Raw genomic sequence first — 19,557 nt, forward strand, 5'->3', positions numbered from 1 at the left:
AACACTCGGAGGCTTTATTTAGCTTACATTTTATAAAGTTATTTTTGAGAGTTAAAGTGGTAATAAGTGGAGAGAGATAAAGAAAAAGATTTATTGAAAATTATGCCGAAAGTTAAAAATAGATTTATTGAAAATTATGCCGAGAGTTAAAAGTAACTCTCAAAATGTTAAACCAAACGGAGTGTCCTTTCTTTTCCTTTCTTATGCGTCCAATATGCTTTGTCCAAATAGATGGGAGTGATCAAGTAGTACCCAATGATAAGTGAGTGAATTTGAGAGCCTCTCTATCTTTTCCCTGAGAGAGGGTTAATCCCGGTCAGTATCGTCTCTAAGAAAAGGCGAGTATGAAGTGTTGGCCCCAAAATTTTTTGCAAAAATAAAGAGTCCCAAAAAGTTGTACAGTATTAATTAGGGGTGATAAATTGAACTCAGACCCATCAATTAAAAAATAAACCCAATCCAATTCATTTATTAATTAGATAAGAATGGATTCAAACCTAATTAATCTATTATTAATTGAATCTTAATTGGACATTAATTAAATTAACTTAAATGATTCAATAGGTCATGAAAGTAACCCATCAAAATTTTGGTCACTTTACCGGATTTCAAAAGGAAAAGGGGTTGGGATCATTGATGGGCGCTGGGGTTGGGATCAATTTCTTCTCTAACGTGTAAGGACCCATTTCTACTGGTAAATCAACCTCCCCTATGACTGCTCTCCTTCTCTCTCTCTCTTTTATTCAATTCTTACGTGCTAAATTACACGCGTCCAAAATTATTTAGAACGATCCGAATTAAAAATCAATTGTAACAGATAATAATTATTTTGACCAGTCAAAATTGAAAACACATCTCATTCATCGATTGTGTGAATGGACTGATGAAATTGCGCTCCGTCGTGAATAAGTTTCTCTCATGGTAGTCTCGCATAGGGTTTGGATTGAAAAGCTAAGTAACTTTTTTTTTTTCCTTATTTAAATTTTTTTTGCATTTTTTTGTTTTGTGTCAAACTTTTGTGACTTATTGATTCGTTTTGACGAGAGGAATCAAAAAAGAAAAAAAATTTGATCAAAACTTATAATTTTTTGAATAAAGACAAAAATAAGTCAATAAGACAAAAAATTTACTTATTCTTGTCTTTTTGAAAAAATTTATGAGTTTCGATTATAATTTTTTACTTTTCCGATTTTTCTCGACGAGACGAATCACTAATTCACAAAAGTTTGATGCAAAACTATCAAATATGAAAAAAAAATTAAATAAAGACAAAAAAAAAAGATATATACATCTCGCAACGGGCTAGTTTTGATTCTTATCGAATGGAAAATTTGACTTATGAATGGAAAGCTGGCTTGTTCGTGGCTTATTTTTTTGTCCTTATTTAATTTTTTTGGCATTTGTTTGTTTTTGTTAATTTTTTTGTGGATTATTGCTTCGACATGACAGGAGGAATCTAAAAAGTAAAAAATTATGATCGAAACCTAAATTTTTTGAATGAAGACAAAAATAAGCCAATTTTTTCATCTTTATTCAAAAAAATATGAATTTCGATCGTAATTTTTTACTTTTTAAATTCTTCTAGTCATGACAAAGCAATAATCCTTAAGAATTTGACAAAAGCCTAACAAATGCGAAAAATATTTGAATAAAGACAAAAAAAAATAAGCCACTTGGATACGTTGCAATTTGATAATTAAGAGTGACCAATATGGTAATTAAGTGTACAGGGGTAATTTGGTCATTTTGTAGTAGAGGGATAGTATGGTAATTTTAGTCCTTTAAATTTACAGGGTAATATGGTCATTTTAGTGTACATATGTATTTTAGTCATTTTAGTATATAGTATGTAATTGGGTTAATAGGCGGGGCGGGTTTGCTTTTAAATAAATGGGTTGGATTGGGCATGAGTTATTAGACTCATAATTAATGGGTCTAAATGGGTCAATGACCCATTAAAAATCCTATCTACTTGCAACTTACCCATTTTGACCCAAACCCGCCCATTTGACGCTCCTAGTATTAATTAAATACAAGTCTATAAATCATACTCATTCAATGAGTTTGTTAAATAGGTGAAAATTTGATTATACAAAAATAATTAATACTTTTTCGGTAAAAAGTACCATCTCTGTTTCACAATAACAGTCTCATTTTTTTTTCTCTTTTCAAATCAAAAAATTAATTACTTCTTTGCATAATTTTTAAAAAAAATTCACACCGTATTAAAGATTTCGATTAGTACTTTAATTTGGTGCGAAAAAATTCAAAAAATTATACACGAAAGTAGTTGATTTTTTTATTTGAAAAGTGGCACGACTTTTCATAGTAGATTCTTAATATGAAACGGAAGGCGCATGTGTCAAAAAAAAAAACTTTTTGTATTTTGTATTTATTTCATTTATTTTATTTTTTGAACATTCCTCACCAGTTTTAAAAGCAGTCGATGGAGAAGAGACGGGAGCCCTAAAAACGGACGATGAGACGCAAAAGGAAAACCAGTCGCCCCGAGACCACCGCCGTCGATCGAATCAGTGAGTGTCCTGACTCTGTCCTCGTTCACATTCTCTCCCTCTTAGAAGAAATCGAAGACGCCGTCAGGACCCAAGTCTTGTCCAAACGATGGCGATTCCTCTGGACCCTCCTCCCTTCCCTCGTTTTCCGTTATACTGCGATTGATGATTACGGCGGCGAGGGCGAGGGTTATGGAGTTGCAAGGAATAGTGTTTTCGTTGCCTTTGTCGGAAAAACGCTATTTTCTTCTGACTGCAAGCTCAGGAAATTCGAGGTTGATTTTCACTACGAGCCGCGCTTCGCTTCGAATGTCGATTCCTGGACTCGATTCGTCACAGGAAAGGCCGTCGAGGAGCTTTACCTTCTACTCTTGCCCGAGTTGGGTGAGGAGGGACTTTACGAGTTGCCACAGCTTTTGTATGACAATTATTGGTTCAAGGAATTGCATTTTTCATGTTGTAGGGTTATTCCTAGAGGAAATGTTGCCTGGTATTCGCTAAAGAAATTGTCGATTGGGTATGTGAAGTTCAGTGATGATGTGATTGAAAGGATATTAGCAGGCTGTCCTGTGTTGGAGACATTGGAATTGCATAATTGCGAAGGTTTTAGTCACTTGGCTGTCACTAATTCATGTATGAAGAAATTGATCCTGAGAGATTTTTTGGATATTTGGGATGACAGTGGGTTGGAAATTTCGGCTCCTTACCTCCTATCGTTGGAGATGTCTGGTGTTTTAGGGAAGAGATGTCGATTTACAAACATATCATCATTGGTTGATGCTGTCTTCAACTGCCACTTTGCATGTTTTGAGCAAGATCGGGCTAATGATTATGAAAGGATCCAAAATATTGTAGTAGTATTTCTTGCAAGTCTTCTCCATGTGAAGAATCTCACGCTAGGTACTTGGGCAATTGAGGTTTGTATTTCTGCAGTCCTTCTCTTTTGCAATTGAGGTCTCTGTATTACAAGGTATTATTATTGCCTTTCCTTTCCAGAAGAAACTAACAAAACATGAATCTACGGTGTTGCATGATTATTGAGTTTGTATAATTCTCCATGGCGGACTACACAATCAAATAATTCTATTGTTACTTGAAAGACGAGAATTGTGAAGTAGAACATTTTGATTTGCTCTTCAAGTCATCAATGTTCTATAGATTTCTTAGATTTTGAGGTTATAGCATAAACCCATAGCCTATCGGACGCTTGCTCCCATTAAAAAAGTTTGATTGATTACACCAAGAAGTCATTGAAAAGGGTTTTTTAGCTGTAAATGGTGCCTTGTACAGGATTCATACCTAGAGCTGAATGCTTAAGTACGAAGCAACTCATTCTATATATAACAAATTTAGCGCGGCGGGACATATATGGACTTTGGTCATGAGATCAATTGATTACACCAAGAAGTCATTGAAAAGGGCTTCTTAGCTGTAAATGGTGCCTTGTACAGGATTCATACCTAAAGCTGAATGCTTAAGTACAAAGCAACTCATTCTACATATAACAAATTTAGGGCGGTGGGACATCTATGAACTTTGGTCATGAGAGAGAGAGAGAGAGAGAGAGAGAGAGAGAGAGAGAGAGAGAGAGAGAGAGAGAGATTCCTTTATGTGGATTTGGATAAGAGAGAGAGCCATGGTCATGTTTCAACCTATCAAAGTGTGTTAATGTCAATCAAATGTACTATTAGGTGCTAAGTACTCAATCCTGACTCTTCACCTCTTTCTACTTACTTTTGCTCCTACTTTGCAAAAGCTCTACCCTCTGTCTTTTCGTATCAAAAGGGATTTTAGGGCATAGGACTTTGAAGTCAAAGTTGTGAACCTCTTTTGAACTAAAGATCTGCATCTTTTCTTGTTTTATGAATTTTGAAAGTTGTACGATCTGTCAAATATCCTAATGGTCTTATCCTCTTTTTGTCCTTCTGAATCTTTTTCAGGTGCTATCAATTATGGAAGCTAAAGGCTTGAGTTCTCCATTGTTGAATTGCGAATGTTTAACACTAGATACAAAGATAGATAAATATGTCCTCCCTGGGATAGCAAACGTGTTCAAAAGTACTCCTAATGTGGAGGCATTGATCATGACCTGGTCCTTTTCCTCACCGGAGGTGCGATTTCTCGGAGCCCTTTTCATATATTCTCTGGATTATTTCATAAAGATGTGCAAAAAAATTTATTGGTTACAATGGTTAGATATTCTTTTGTATTCTATCTTTATTTGTCATATCTAATAATTCCAAGCAGTATCACTAGCTCATGGCTACTTAACTTTGTCTGGGGTGCCTCTCTATTGGGAGTGACTGATGAACAATTTCTCAAGATTGCAAGTCATTACCTTGAATTAACAACTTCCCTGCCATGTTTATGCCTTCACTTAATATCCTCGTAAATGACCAATGATATACTCGTTGAAATGTACAAACAGTTGCCGTAGTGGGAATTTTGGACACTACTCGAACCCTACACGAAGACTGAGGGTTTGGGTCGACAACTTTTTGAAATGAACACGAATGTGACAGTGCCCGACCACACAAATTTAACAGGACGAATACGGATTGGAGCAGCATAGCTCAAGAAGGACATGGATTACTGTCTCTTTTTTTTTGCGTCGACCTGTTAACCCAAGTGAGACGACGCAATACATACTAGTCTTGTAGTTCACAATCTATATTGAAGCTTATGTCATAGTTGTGGTGGGTGTTGGTTATTTACTTTAGGTAAACTCGGTACTATAATCTATATTTAATATTGATGTCTAGTTGATGCTTGAGGCATTTTTTAACGTGTAGTTTATATGATTTAATTTTTCTTATTGGTTTAACCGATTGTGCGTGTAGCATTTTTACATGTATAAATTTTTTAATGTTATTTAAAAAATTTAACAAAAAGGGTTAGCAGAGTCAACCCTACACGACACATTTTTAAGCAGGTCGGGTGTATCAAGATATATGACACAAACCTCGAAAGGATATGAGTCATATGACTCAAACATGATACAACACGATGCAATGCCCACTCCTACCAGGACACAGAACACGGCAAATTCTAACAGATGGGGATATGGATACGACACAACTGAATATATAGATGTTGATTCAAGTTGGCTTCAAACTATATTGATCAGTGCCTTTAGGCACGAGCAAATGCTAGTATATGTACATTATAGTGGTATAACAGAAACTGATGTTATACTTTGCAAATGATACCGTTTTTTATTTAGATATACTACTCCATATAAATATCAGGTTGAATTTGGTTTATCTGCAATTTTTACCTTTAATTGGTCAAAGAATATAATTTGACCCCAGAATAAAGTTGTTAAAACTTTAAATCGATTTCTGCCATGTTTTCACTTGTGTCTAACTTCAGACCCGTGTATTTGGTGTGTGCCATGGTTAAAAATTAAGAGAAGAAAATTAATCTGATACGCGTGGTGGCATGTCCATACATGTCCCTTCGCATCCTCACTTGTGTCTTACTTGAGATGAGTGTATCCAGTGTGTGTCGTGGTTAACAACTAATAAAAGTAATCAGACCCGCTAGGTGGTGTGTCCTGCCGTGTTCTCACCGTGTCACGCATACCCAGAGTGTTCAACACGAATATGGGGACAATTATGTATGGCAATACTGTAGGTGGACAAAATCCGCCTAGTGCTTGTAAAAGCTTTTCTGTACGGTAAGCCTCATGTGCTTTCTCTGCCGGAACCCTAGCTGCAAAACAGATAAGGGTGAGCTCACCTTTGCCTCGTTGGCAAAGGCCTAAGTATCACGTACTAGAGAAACCCTAATTATCAATAGAAAAGTATTGAATGCAACGTATTGTGTACCTTTTACCTTTAGGTTTATCTCATTTATATAGACACTCAGATGCTTGGTGCCCAAGCATCCTTGCTGCCCTAGGTTTCCTTTCTCGTATAGGAACCCAGGATACTCCGGATCCTCATTCCCTTATCAGATCACTTCTTTAGCCCTTTTGGGACTCTTTTCCGTAACGGGCCAAACATCCTACTCTCATTAGGAGACCCACGCAGATCCGTTATTCACGGGATCCTATTCTATCACGGAGTACAGTTGTACTGGAACATTCTGGAACATTCCTACCGCCCTATCACTTAAGGCAGTATTGACAAGAGTTCTTCCTCTGTTCGGCCATCTTATTGCCGAACAGACTACGTCTACTAAACGACCCCTCATGTCTCCTGACTTTACCGCCAACCACCACATTCCTCGGCAGTATGATCCATTTTACTCACATAGTGACCTCACATGTCACGTGCTCGGCTATTAATTGTACTTGCTCGGGAGTACCTCCCTACAAATACTTAGATTTTTAATATGTGGCTTTATGTGTTTTCATCTGCAGCTCTATGGGATCGAAAGCACGATGCTTCTCAATTACGATGAAGAGCGGTATTGGACATCACAAAAGTGGACTTACAAGTGCTTGGTGCTGCATCTAAAAAATGTTACGATTAGTGATTGTTTAATGAAGTATAATTGTGAGTCCAACTTTTTTTCTTTCATACAATTTCTGTTGAGAAATGCAAGAGTGCTGCAAAAGATGGTTATCAGTACGCCAAGTGATGCTCGGCTGAAGGAATATTTTGAAGCAGCTAAAAAGCTTTTAAGCTTTCCCAGATCCTCTCCTGATGCAGCAGTTATCTTCTGTTAGTAAGAACTGATCAAAGAGCACCACCTTTTTTTTTTGGTTACCAAAGAGGGCCTAGGTCCTAAGAATCAAAAACATCTGACACAATAGCTCGATATACTCTGAGTCTGTCACGATCATCGCTCAGAACATCCAGCACCTCTACCGGGGCTTGATCAAACACTTGTTCACTTCTGTCTAACTGAAGACCCAACCCAACTAGTTTATGTGCACATCTATTTCCTTCCCTCCAACCAAAGGTAAAGTGACAGATCCAGCTCATTTTAAGTTGTTCATTGATCAACATAATCATAATCAGGTTGTAATTAGGATCAAAGGGATGTTGATTCGAAATTGCACGGAGAGCCATTTGAGAGTGTTTCCAACACAACACGCGGCAAACCCATATTCCACACAAGTTTGAGACCTCTCCAACTGCCCCAAAGTTCAGCTCTTAATGCATCCGCATTATCGATTCTGCAAGCAAAGCCCCTTATCCAGTTCCCACCATCTGCAACTACTCCTCCAGCCGCAGCAAATCTTGGGTTTCCATTTGATGCCCCATCAACATTGATTTTGAAAGTACCCCTATGAGGAGCCTGCCATTTCACAACTATCCTTCTGGGAGAGAGTTTGCTGGAAGGATAAAGCACTAACCACTTCGGCAGCCGAACGGCGAATCTCTTAGACATTGGGTCTCGCGGATATATCAAAGAGCACCACTCCTTCAGTGAAACTGATGCCTTTTGACTAGTTCTTTCCTAATTAGTATTACTCAGTTTGCACCTTTTCTTTTTCAATGAAGTGGTTGTTGCCACATATCACAGCTTGTGGGCTTAATGGGTGATAAGGTAAGGATTGCAGTAGTTTTATTTCAATGTGGGAACAGGGGTTGTGAGAGTTGCCAATTGAAAGAGTTGTAACTTGAAGTTCTACTTATGCATATGCCTATGCCGCAGTCTAACAGTGCTGTACCTAACATGTAACATGTAATTCTGTAGTTTCTGCTATGTATTTGTTGACTTTGCACTGATTTAGTTCATTTATTTGTAGCAGACTGCTTGTTCTTGCTTCTCGACATGACAATGTTGTGCATTGTCAAAAAAAACTGGTGCATGGAGTGTCCATATACCATCGTAGGAGGTGGGGTAGGTGCGGGATCGATAAGCATGGCATGCCTATGACATGAAAAAAACATCGCAAATACGGACCAAATAGAGGTGCTTTAAAGGCTTGTCTGTGTCGTCGTTCCTGAAAATTAGTTGTTGGTTTGCAAACTTGTCCTTCAAATTTACGTTCCTCAAATTCAAAAATATTGTCAATTCGTCCGAAACAAACGTACAACAAAACTATAGAGAGAACAATCACGAAAACAACTGGCAATGGCTTACGTGATACACACTAAATATTCACGAAATACTATACGGTACTATATTGACAAGTAACTCTCAAATTGAATGTGTATCATTGAAACTTCGAAATGTGAACCAACTACCTATCCAAGTAAAGTAGCTCAAAGCCAGAGCTTATTATCTTAAAATGTGCCCCTGATTTTTCCGTCCTAGTAAATATGACCTAACCCAGTGTAAATTTGATCCAAAGTTTGATTCCTTGGCCGCTTGGGTTGAGGCAGCATGGTTTCTTTTTCCCCTTTGCCCTTCCCCTTACACTCCTCCTCATCTTCTTCATTCTGCTCCTCTTCTCCTCTTCTTCACTAACGTAAGAACCGTTTCTTTCATTTTCAATATCATCAAAGAAGAAATTCATGGTTTCTAATATTACCTTGAAGAACACCTGGTGAGCTGAGAGAATAAAAAAAAGGCTTTAGAAAGTATAGCATCACAATTTCTTAAAATGGAAGAAGAATATCAAAGTGTGTCTTGGTCATCATTCTAGAATCAATTGAAGTCGATACTTAACCTTAAAAAAATTTAACATGATGGTGACTAACGAATGTTGGGTAGCCAGAATTAGACCCGGAGAAGATTGTTTACCCCTTGCTTGCCCATTCAATGTGATTAGCCTCCCAAAGATGAAATAGCCCCCACTAAGGGCAAGTTCAAAACTTCTATTCTTCCTTGAGATAAGCTAAGTCAAGTTCAAAACACACTTTAGCGTACATCACTGTGCAAATAGTAAGCATTCGTTTGAGCTAGGATACTTCAAAGTCAATTCAAGTTTCCAAGCATTGCCGTTCCAAAAAAGAAGAAGAAAGGTTTCCAAGCATTCATTTGAGCTCGGATTGGACAAGCATTCATTTGAGCTCGGATTGGACAACATGCATGGGAACAGCAAACACCCCCTGCTGTTTGATAAGTCTCAAGTCTGTTCATAACTTCATGTAGACTGGCTCCATGACTCCATTCTTGCTTATGCCTTATCCATTGGGTTCGAAAGGAAGTGAAATTCTCATAAACTCGCAACCGCAACAAACATGTGTCTACTAAAATCCGAAATCTAAAATCTGCAGCAAAAACTGAAGCTAAAATCTAAAAATCTGTACCCATAACTATCGCAAACACGCCTAAATACCCTCCTATAATTTTCCAATCTCTAGATGTAGCAGTTTTCCATTTTTCCCAAACCCCTTCATCTCCCTCTCTAGGCCATGACCTCTTTTACACCACTGCAACTCCGGTGACTCTCTAATCTGACGAGGTCTCTCATCGTCTCTCTCCACTTCTCCCTCTCATCTCTTCAAGTGTTCCGTCTCCACTGTGCATCTAATTGTCAATAGATTGGAGCTAAAGCCATTGAGTTTGGGTAAGTCTTGGGTTTCCTAACCAACAGAAAACTGGGGGAATTCAGACAGAAGAAAACCCCCCCAACAACTTAGGTTTGGACCAGCAGAACTGCAGCCTGCAGGACCACAAATTTAGAGTTAAAACAAGCTCACTAATGTAATACATACCTGGAAACTAAAAAATTTAACAACACAAGACTTTTTAATCCAACCAAACCATACACAATGCGAGCCGAGCTTCTGCGTGTTGAGCTCCCCTCGTTTAGTAAACGAGCATACGCAAACATTCAATCTCACAATACAAGTATTGTAACTTTGTAAATACCTAAGAAATGATAATACACAAAGTAATGCATAATCTTTAGACAACAGCATACATAAATATAAGATTTCTTCTGTACTTCTAAAAAAAAAAAAAGATTTCTTTGTTTCTTAGGCAAAAGGAAATGAAACAATAGTCAGCAGCATAGAACCTTTTTTCTTTTTCACAGTAGCATAGAACTCAATCGCAAAAAAGTACTAGAAGATTGTTCAAACACCAACCTTTGCAGCCCGACCACCTAATGAAAGTCTTTTCACCGGAACAAGGCTCTCAACAAGTCCTCTTAAAGTATCTTGGATCCCATAATTATCACCATGGCTATCGTCTTCAAAAGTTTCCAAGTCAGAGTGAGTCCTTAATATCGCTCTAAGAGTATTTCTGGAAAACTGAAGTTCATTCCATTCTGACTCCGACAACACAAACTTTACTAAACTCGAGAAGAATTACAGGGAAAGAAATTTCCAACTCCATTACATGGAACTTGCAAAGAACTGTGCTTTTCAAATGGGATTGCCAACCAAAGGAGAGCAAGGCGTGCTGAAGTTTTCCTACTCCCAGATATTATATCAAGAAACTAGAAAAGCAGCAAAATAATCAACATACAACCCTTGTCACATATACTACATTACATAGCCAACATACTCTTTGTTGTCTTGAATCGACGAAGAACAGGTGGGCCAACAAGAGAGCATAAATAGAAAAACTAGGATATAGACAAACAATATCCATGAGCAATGATACTTAAAACCAAATAGGACAACAATAAGATCAGATCAACATAGGAGTAGGCATCATAAAACATCCACTTTCAAGTGCCATGAGCTAGGCGATATGGACAACTGGAACACCAGCCACCAACCAAGAGTATTTAAGGAACCCAAAAATGGCCGCAGAGTAAATAAGTAAAGACCCAAATAGTAATGCTGAGACAACAGATATTCCAATATAAGACTCAAGATCTAACCAATAAACAGAAACAGAAACATAAACTACTGAGGAGGAGGGGGTCCAAAGCGCTGAGTGTACTCGGAGATGAAGTGCTCCAATTTTTCACAGTACTGCTTCTGGCTAGACAGGAACTGCTCCATTGTTTCATACTGCCGCTGCTGGCCAGCTTGTATCTCAGTCAACAGGACTTGCATCTCATTCAACTGGACTCCCTGAGGACGGTGTTCAGCGCTTAGGTGGCGCAGGTTAGCCAGTGTCTTGTCAAGCAGACCCTGAATAGAAGCGAGATGGTCGGGCCTCCCTTGACAATCTCTATAAGGAAGGGCTGACTCTGCGTTTGTGGTAGAGGACATTTCCGTGAATAATGTCTCCAAATTAGATGAACTTTTGAAAATGCTTGCCATCCCAGGCTGGTCTGGTTTGTTGAGGAACGTATGTACACATTCACACTTCAACAGTCGAGAACTCAATCCTTTTGCTTCCATAGCCACTAGTACCTTTACGCATCAAAGAAAGACTCAAAAGAACAATCAACAAGATAAGACCAATTAGAATACTTTGTAAGACTGACAGAACTTGCCAAAAGACAGTGTATTCCGAAAAGAGAACATCATGTGGAATTTCTGTTTGAACCTTGTACCACTAACTTTGACACCAAAAGCTATCTGCCATTCCATTAAGAAGATAAAGATGTGAATGGAATGTATCTTGGTGGTAATCTTTGAGTATCATATCATAATCATATCCTAGTGTATCTCTCTATTTAAGGTGTAGATTAGGCATAATCGTAATCATATCATACCTCTTTATTTAGGGCGTAGATTAGGCTCTCTTTTTTGTATATTTTCTAGGTTTAGAGTATCCACGATGTAATAATCAAAATCAAAGGGTTGCTAAAGTTAGAAATGTAAGCTCAAAAAAGTGCTCACATTGTAATAATCAAACTTAGCAACTCGTCAAATTTTGGCCTTTCAATAATCAAAACTAGCTACCTTTTTGCCAATAACCAAATTTATTGGACCCCACATCTTCTTAATCAAGTACAATCATCATGGGAAAGTGAAACTCACTCTCCATAAAACAAATGCTTTATTGGTAGGTGAAGCTCACTCTCCACTTTGACAAGTGGTTGTGCATTTAACAATATTGATCACTTTATGGATTTTAACAAATGCTCTCTACTTTCACTTATTTTACTAGAATGTCATTCAATGTAGACCATTAGATTGAGAAGAAAAAAACTGACCATTAGATTTGAAGTTTTGGTTATCCAATTTTGATTATTACATTGTCAACCTTTACATTGCTAACCTTAGCAAGGTCTTGAATGGATAACCAAAAGGTGATGTGGCAACTTTTGGTTATCCAATTTTGATTATTACATTGAGGATGCTCATGTCTTCTCTATTATACCTAGCATTAGTGTTGAACAATGTAATCGACTCATTTAGTAATACAGAAATTCTTCTTCTCTTCTTTCTTTCTTTGCTTTGTCACAATAGATAGGGTGGGCCGTGCTTTTGGAAAAATTGACAAAAAGTAAGCACAACATACCAAAGAGACAGGATCATAATCCTTAGCTCATAATAATACAACTGATTTGTTAATGCACGTATGTAGCGTTAGACATTCACACTTCAACCATGGAGAATTCAAAGAGATGGCAATGAGTCGGTTCAGCCCGGATTTTGGTAAAACCAAACCCAAACCCGAAATTTATGACTGATACTAAAATAGGTTTTTTTTTGGGCAAAGTCTACTTTCACCCCCTGTGGTTATCGCCATTTGCGGATACCTCCCTCATGGTTCAAAACTGACCACATAACCTACCCGTGGTTTTAAAAGTGCGGATAGACCCCCTGCTATCATGTTTTCCATCCATATTAACGGACACAACATTAAAAGACCGATATACCCTCATCATGTCCCTTGATTCTTCTTCTTTTTTAAATCTAACCACACCATCCCCTATACCAAAAATTGAATCCAAACCGTTCATATTGTAAATTTTGACGAGTACTACATCTATGCCAAAATTCAAGTCAATCAAAAAATGAAAAGTTCATGGTCGAATAGATTTTGTTATGAAATTAAAATTTCAAATTTGAATTTACTAAAAATTAGATCACTGGGTTATTGATGCGTGATCGAGATGATTTTTCACAGAGATACTCTATTCTTTATTTAATACATTCTAAATGACTCAAATACATTCTAGAGGCGTGTGAGATACACCTCCGTTAATATAGATGGAAAACACGATGGCAGGGGTCTATCCACACATTTTCACAAAACCACAGGTAGGTTATGTAGTTAGTTTTGAATCATGAGGGGGGTATCCGCACATGGCGATAACCACAGGGGTGAAAGTGGACTTTGCCCTTTTTTTTTCCCATCTAGTCACCTGTTCAGATTGGATTTTCCCCCATTTGGAGGGTTAACCAAGCTAAATCACCAAACTTGATCCGAAACCGACCCGAACATGAATTGACATTAAAAAATTAGGGCATAATGTGCGTATGTATTATGGTAACTTCAGAAATATATTGCGGTCTAGGATCGGGTTCGGGTTTCAGTGCGGGTATCATGTAAAACCGAACCCAAACTAAACCGGCTAGTTTGTTCAAATTAAAAACCAAAACAGAACTCACAGTTAAAGAATTGGGTAAAAACCGCCCCGATTCAACAAAAATATATTCGGGTATAATCGATAGTACCTTCACGTGTCAAAGAAAAATTCAAAAGGTCAAGCAACAAGAAAAGACCAATTGCTACAGTTTTCCTTAGACTATTAATTTGACAGGTCTTACCATAAGACAGTCTGTGTATTCCGGAATGAGAACAATATGTGGAACTTCTATTTGAACCATGTATCATTCCTTCAACACCTAAAGCTCTCTGCCCTTCCATTGGCAAGATAGATAGATAGGGTCACACGGAGGGCCGAGCTTTTGGAAAATTACGCATAAAATACCAACAATCCAAGACTATAATTCTTACAACAACAACAGAACCCATGTAGTCCCCAATCATTGGAAGGATGGGTGGGAGGATTGGAGACAGGCCTAATCTTTGGCAATACGCATAAAATGGCTGCTCTCAGAATACTACTGAAACAGTAGCCCCCTATGCCTGTACTATAATTCTTAGCACTAAGCAATAAATTAACTTGTACTAGCTTACAAGGTTGGACCAACTCCTATTAAAAATTCAATTACCACAAAAGCAAGCCCTAAAATATGGATGTGGGGGGTGAAAATAATAACAGGTGTCAAATAAGCATATGAAATGAAGATAAATTCACCAATGAAGTCAAATACAGACAAGAAAGTCAGCGCTAACCTTGGACTCGGTCAACGGCAGAGGTCAACCAAGTACTTAGGTCAACTAGATCACGGAAGCCTGAGTTCCAACCTCAAGCTCGGTCAACACTTGCCTTGGTCATGGTCAAAAATCTTTGGAGGCCCAAGTTCTCAACCATCAATCTCATCAAATAGTACTCGTATCAGGGATCTCGGTCTCGGACAAAGTCTGAAGAGGTTCAAGAATTCAAAAAACAAGAACCATCTCATGGTCGGGGGTGTATGTGTTCAATAGAAAGTCGACAGATATCTCCAAAGTCATGCCCGAGAGAAATCGAGCACATGCGCCTCCAAAATGATTGACAAGCGTCCCATCATTCGCAAATGAGGCAAGTAGGTAGTTCCTTGGGCATACTAGACTCACCCGTGAAGATCTTGTGAAAAAGATTGCAATGATGACACTTAACCATGGTTACAGGTCTGGTAACTTGTGTGTAGTAGCCAAATTTGCCTATAAGGCTATAAACACAGGAAGAACCCACATAATATGTAACGCCTTCCCTCACCCTTAATATATTGCCCGCTTTGGCGGCCAAGCCCTTATGGACTTCCAAGTAGGTCACCCATCCTTGGGTTATAGCAGGACAAGCACGCTTAACTGTGAAGTTCCAAAGGGCTTTAGCGTAAAAGGCCTTGTACAAGGTCGGTCATGATCTATTATATATAGCACCGAACTCTGCATTCACCAAGCGATGTGGGATTGTGACTGCCCATCTGTCGACTCTGGGTCTTTTTACTGGAGCTCGGCCCAGCCTAGCAATGGTGTGTCGTATAACAGATCATCCAAAATCCAATACAGAGAGTAATGCAAGGAAAATACTTTTGCTCCATTTCTACTTCCTCAGGAGTTCTCGAACTAGTGCCTCTAGCCAACAGGAAACTGACTTGACTGTCAGAGCACATTTCCGGCTATAAATATCGGTAGGAGTGTTCCTAACGGTCGTCTTATTTGCAAGGTCAACAAGCAAGGAAAGTCCTTATCTTCTAAGCAGGAACTCAGGGTGTATATCCCATCACGAAGGGGGAGTCCTAAACCTGGTCTCCACACTTGACACGTTCAAATGTTTAGGAGCAGTTGTTTTCTTTTCCTACTTTTCAAGTCCTATGACTAAAACTCTGTCTCACACCCATGTTGCTTAATTTGTTATATCGAAGAGGGTTGTTATGTAAATAGGAAATACAATCGAGGTAAGAGTCAACTAATTTGCAAGTGATACAAGAAAACATTTAAAGCACCCATAACAAGAGAAAAAAGACCATCTTTGGTAACTTGTAATCAATTGGGCTTCTCTATGGGTGCTAGTTGTGCTATGGACTAATTGGCTTTACTATGGACGCTACCATTCGAAGAAACATGCATAGCATTGATGAGCCGATTACTTGGAGAGCAAATGCAAATGTTCAATCTGAAAATTCAAGTATTGTAACTTACTAACTTTGTATGTATGTTCAAAGGACGGTGTTCGGCCAGTTTAGGGGCTGTTGATCTTGGTATGTATGTTCGAAAGACAGTGTTCAGGTGCTGGACCCACCTACAGACAAGGATCCTTAGCCCCTGATCGTTCTAATTCTGTGTGGTCGAAAGAAGGTGCAATGGTGTTGGCCCACCTTCTTACATATGAAGATTAGGGGCCTTTGGGGCATTAATGTTGTTGAGTTTCATATGCACTTGGGTGTTCTTTTTTGTTTCATTATTCAACCTTTGGTTGGATTTCTCTCTTCTCCCCCCACTTGATGTACCCTTGTCAAGTTTCTTAATAAAAATTTTGCCATTTCAAACAAAAAACTTACTAACTTTGTAAGTACCTAAGAAATGATAATGTACACAAGTCACAAAGCCATGTGTAATTCTTAGAGAAGAGTTTACATAAATATAGCATTCTTTTGGTTTCTTCGGAAAAAGGAAATGAAATAATGGTCAATGGCATATAACTCAATCGCAAAAAAGTAGAAGATCGTTTAAACACCAACCTTTGTAGCCTGAGCACCTAATGAAAGTCTCTTCACATGAACAAGGCTCTCAACAAGTCCTCTTAAAGTATCTTGGATCCTTTCATTATTGTCATCGCTACCTTCGCAGTCAAGGGTGGCATCGACCAAAGATGATATGTCCCTCAGCTGACAATTCCTCGGTATACAACAGGAAATCTCCAATGACTGGAGATAAGGAGCCGATATCTCCAACCTTTCCTCGTCGTATTCACCATCATCAACTTCATCTTGTTCAGGGTCGTCGTGTTCCCCATCTTCTTCCTCTTCTCCAGAGTCGTTGTGTTCCCCATCATCCTCCTCTTCTTCTTCAGAGTCGTCATGTTCCCCATCATCTTCCTCTTCTTCTTCTTCTTCAAAGTCATCGTGTTCGCCATCATCTTCCTCTTCTTCTTCTTCAGAGTCATAGTGGTGTTCGCCATCTTCATCATCTTCTTCAGGGTCGCCATGTTCACTATCCGGCCTATATCGTCCCCAAAACTCCCTAAGGACCAATCTTTTCACACTGGCATTGTTACTGAGGTCCAAACGGTTGAAACCCCCATAGCCATACAATTCCAATACTTCCAACACAGGACTACCAGCTAATATCTTCTCCATCACGCCGTCACTCAACTTGACATACCCAATTGACAGTTTCTTTAGCGAATTCCAGGCAACATTTCCTTTAGGAGTAACCCTACACAATGAGAAACCCAAACTCCTGAACGATGCATTGGTATACAAAAACTGTGGCAACTCGTACGATACGAAGCCGTCGGCTACAGAGTAGAAATCAAAGCAGAGCTCCTCCACGCCCTTCCCCGCTGCGAATCGGACCCACGAGTTCACGTTAGGAGCGAAACGCGGCTGGTAATCGAAATCGACACCGAATTTCTCGAGCTTGGAGCAGTTGAAGAGGGGAAGGGTTTTGTCGACGAAGGCGACGAATCCCTCGTTCGTCGCGTGGTCTTGGATGAAGCGGAGGGACGGGAGGTAAGTCCAGAGGAACTGCCATCGTTTCGACAGGATTTCGGTTTTGATGGCGTCGTGGATCGGTAGGAAGGAGAGGATGAGGACGAGGACGGATTCCGGCAATCCGGTGATGCGGTCGTCGTCGGCCATTTTCCGGCGCGTTTTTGAGTTCTCTCTTCTTACATGTCAGTCTGTGTTCCTTCGTACTTTGGGGTTCTGAATTGTACTTGGGTTTTTACTTCTTTAACTTCAGCATCATCCTTCAATATTTGTTTATTTTCAGTTAGACCCTTTAAATTTTAAATTTTATTGGTGAATAGTGAAAGAGAGGTTAGTAGTAAAATAATAGGAGTTAAGCAATTTACAGATACAAAAAACATCTATTCTATATTATATATATACTCCCTCCATCCCATTTTGGTTGTCATTTTTTAATGTTTGAGTCAGTTTTTAATTGCTTATATCTTTCAATGTGAATCTTCAAAAATATACAATATGAATCTTATTTAATAGATTTCAATTTTTCCTATAATACAAAGTTGTCGAAATCATGAAAAACATTATAAATTGAAAGACATACGCAATAGACACAAAAAGAGATCAAAGAAATAATAGACAACCAAAATGGGACGAAGGGAGTAAATACTAGGGATTGCACGTGCCTAAAGGCGTGAAGCAACGTGTTTTGAACGCAAAATGTGTTTTATCACAAAAAGTTTTTGTTATTTGATCCCTTGCCGCTTATTTTCAATTTTATAATAATTAAGAATGATATCTAACCCATGTGTATGACACTATCAATGATCATCCAAATCACCTAAATTCGAGCCACAAATGCGATCCCTACCATGTTGCATTCATATGGTCCAAATTCAAACATGAAATAAAAGCTATACTAAATAATAGAGTCAAATTCATACACAAATGTAGCTAAAAAGAGTGCTCCCCATAGGAGGTCGTGTTATACAAAAGGATCAGTCTAAAAAGTTTGTCTTTAAATGTCTTCTCATCACTCTTGAACTTTACATTTTCAAAGAGCGGAATTAAGAACATGAAGGCCAACACAAAAACATACAAAAATAATAATTAAATGAGTAGGATTCTCTAAAGTAAAATGGTGGCGAAAATTAGTTACATTAATCATGGATCTCGTCTATTCGCATTTAGCATAGATTATGAATCTCTCTCTATTTCTCCATTAATAAAGGTACAAAGCAAAACTGATTTCTCCTCTTATTGGAGAGGCTGATGAATTAAAAGAATTGTTTGTACGCTTATGAAAGAAAAATCTAAGTTTAGCATTCTATTCGCGCTTTTGCATAGACTATGAACCTCTTTCTTTCTCCAAAGAAACATGTATGTGAATGTTAATTTTAAAGGAAAAAAAAGTTCTTACATTTCATATATGAATCCAAAAAGAATTGTTTCTTTTTTTACTCTAAGAAAAACCTAAAAGGAAACAGCTTAAAAGCAAATATTAAATTGAATGTAAAGAAATCAACTTTAGAGGAAAATCAATTATTCAGTTGATTTAAATTCAAAAATATATTCAAGTCTTTTAAGGAAATAACCTAAAAATAATCAATTGAAAGAATTTACCAGTCATAAGGTTAAGAGGTTTATATTAGGATGTATTTTCTTGATCGAATGGCCATAACCTATTGAAAATTCAATTTAACGGTTGGAGAGATGCTCTTGTTTGTATATGTGGACAAAAATCGCTCTGTTTTATAATACGTAGATTATACGTAATTATACATTGACGTCTATAGAGACATCATGAAAAAGTGGGGGAGGGGAATTTATGGCGAAGGTAGTAGCTAAGCCTATCAATGGACTGAATTGGATCCGAATCTGACAAATTTGAATCCGAATTCAAGCTCCGATCCGAATCCAAACTTTAAAAATCCGACAGTGACAATCCAAATCCATAAAATCAAATATCCGATCCGAAAATCTGAATTCAATCCGGGTTTTTTTTTTTTCGTTTTTTAAACTTCCAAACTTCTAGAAAAAAGGAAAAAATACAAATTTTTTGGGAAAAAATAAATGGGGGGAGAGAGAGATCCAACCGA

General features: G+C 38.1%; 2 protein-coding genes across 2 annotated transcripts; one reads left to right on the top strand and one right to left on the bottom strand.

The window, feature by feature from the left end:
* Positions 1–2,419: 2,419 nt before the first annotated feature.
* Positions 2,420–8,206, top strand: LOC131313769 (putative F-box protein At1g49610). The gene is made up of 3 exons (XM_058342273.1): positions 2,420–3,430; positions 4,454–4,624; positions 6,880–8,206. Exons 1-3 carry the CDS (start codon positions 2,480–2,482, stop codon positions 7,186–7,188), a joined length of 1,431 nt encoding a protein of 476 aa, XP_058198256.1. The 5' UTR covers positions 2,420–2,479; the 3' UTR covers positions 7,189–8,206.
* A 2,747-nt stretch (positions 8,207–10,953) lies between these two features.
* On the bottom strand, positions 10,954–17,724 carry LOC131313657 (uncharacterized). The gene is made up of 2 exons (XM_058342091.1): positions 16,511–17,724; positions 10,954–11,674 (listed from the first exon to the last, which is right to left on the bottom strand). Exons 1-2 carry the CDS (start codon positions 17,630–17,632, stop codon positions 11,219–11,221), a joined length of 1,578 nt encoding a protein of 525 aa, XP_058198074.1. The 5' UTR covers positions 17,633–17,724; the 3' UTR covers positions 10,954–11,218.
* Between the last annotated feature and the right edge of the window lie 1,833 nt (positions 17,725–19,557).

Source organism: Rhododendron vialii, chromosome 13a (genome assembly GCF_030253575.1).
Source record: "Rhododendron vialii isolate Sample 1 chromosome 13a, ASM3025357v1".
In the NCBI taxonomy this organism is placed as follows: Eukaryota; Viridiplantae; Streptophyta; class Magnoliopsida; order Ericales; family Ericaceae; genus Rhododendron; species Rhododendron vialii.

What these genes read in the sequence shown, in the direction of transcription:
- LOC131313769 (XM_058342273.1), top strand. Translation starts at nt 2,480, where the DNA reads ATGAGACGCAAAAGGAAAACCAGTCGCCCCGAGACCACCGCCGTCGAT. An exon ending in TAGGTACTTGGGCAATTGAG is followed by an intron (nt 3,431 to 4,453) that starts GTTTGTATTTCT and finishes AATCTTTTTCAG; the next exon opens with GTGCTATCAATTATGGAAGC. An exon ending in GGTCCTTTTCCTCACCGGAG is followed by an intron (nt 4,625 to 6,879) that starts GTGCGATTTCTC and finishes TTTCATCTGCAG; the next exon opens with CTCTATGGGATCGAAAGCAC.
- LOC131313657 (XM_058342091.1), bottom strand. Translation starts at nt 17,632, where the DNA reads ATGGCCGACGACGACCGCATCACCGGATTGCCGGAATCCGTCCTCGTC. An exon ending in TAGGTGCTCAGGCTACAAAG is followed by an intron (nt 11,675 to 16,510) that starts GTTGGTGTTTAA and finishes TGATGCGTAAAG; the next exon opens with GTACTAGTGGCTATGGAAGC.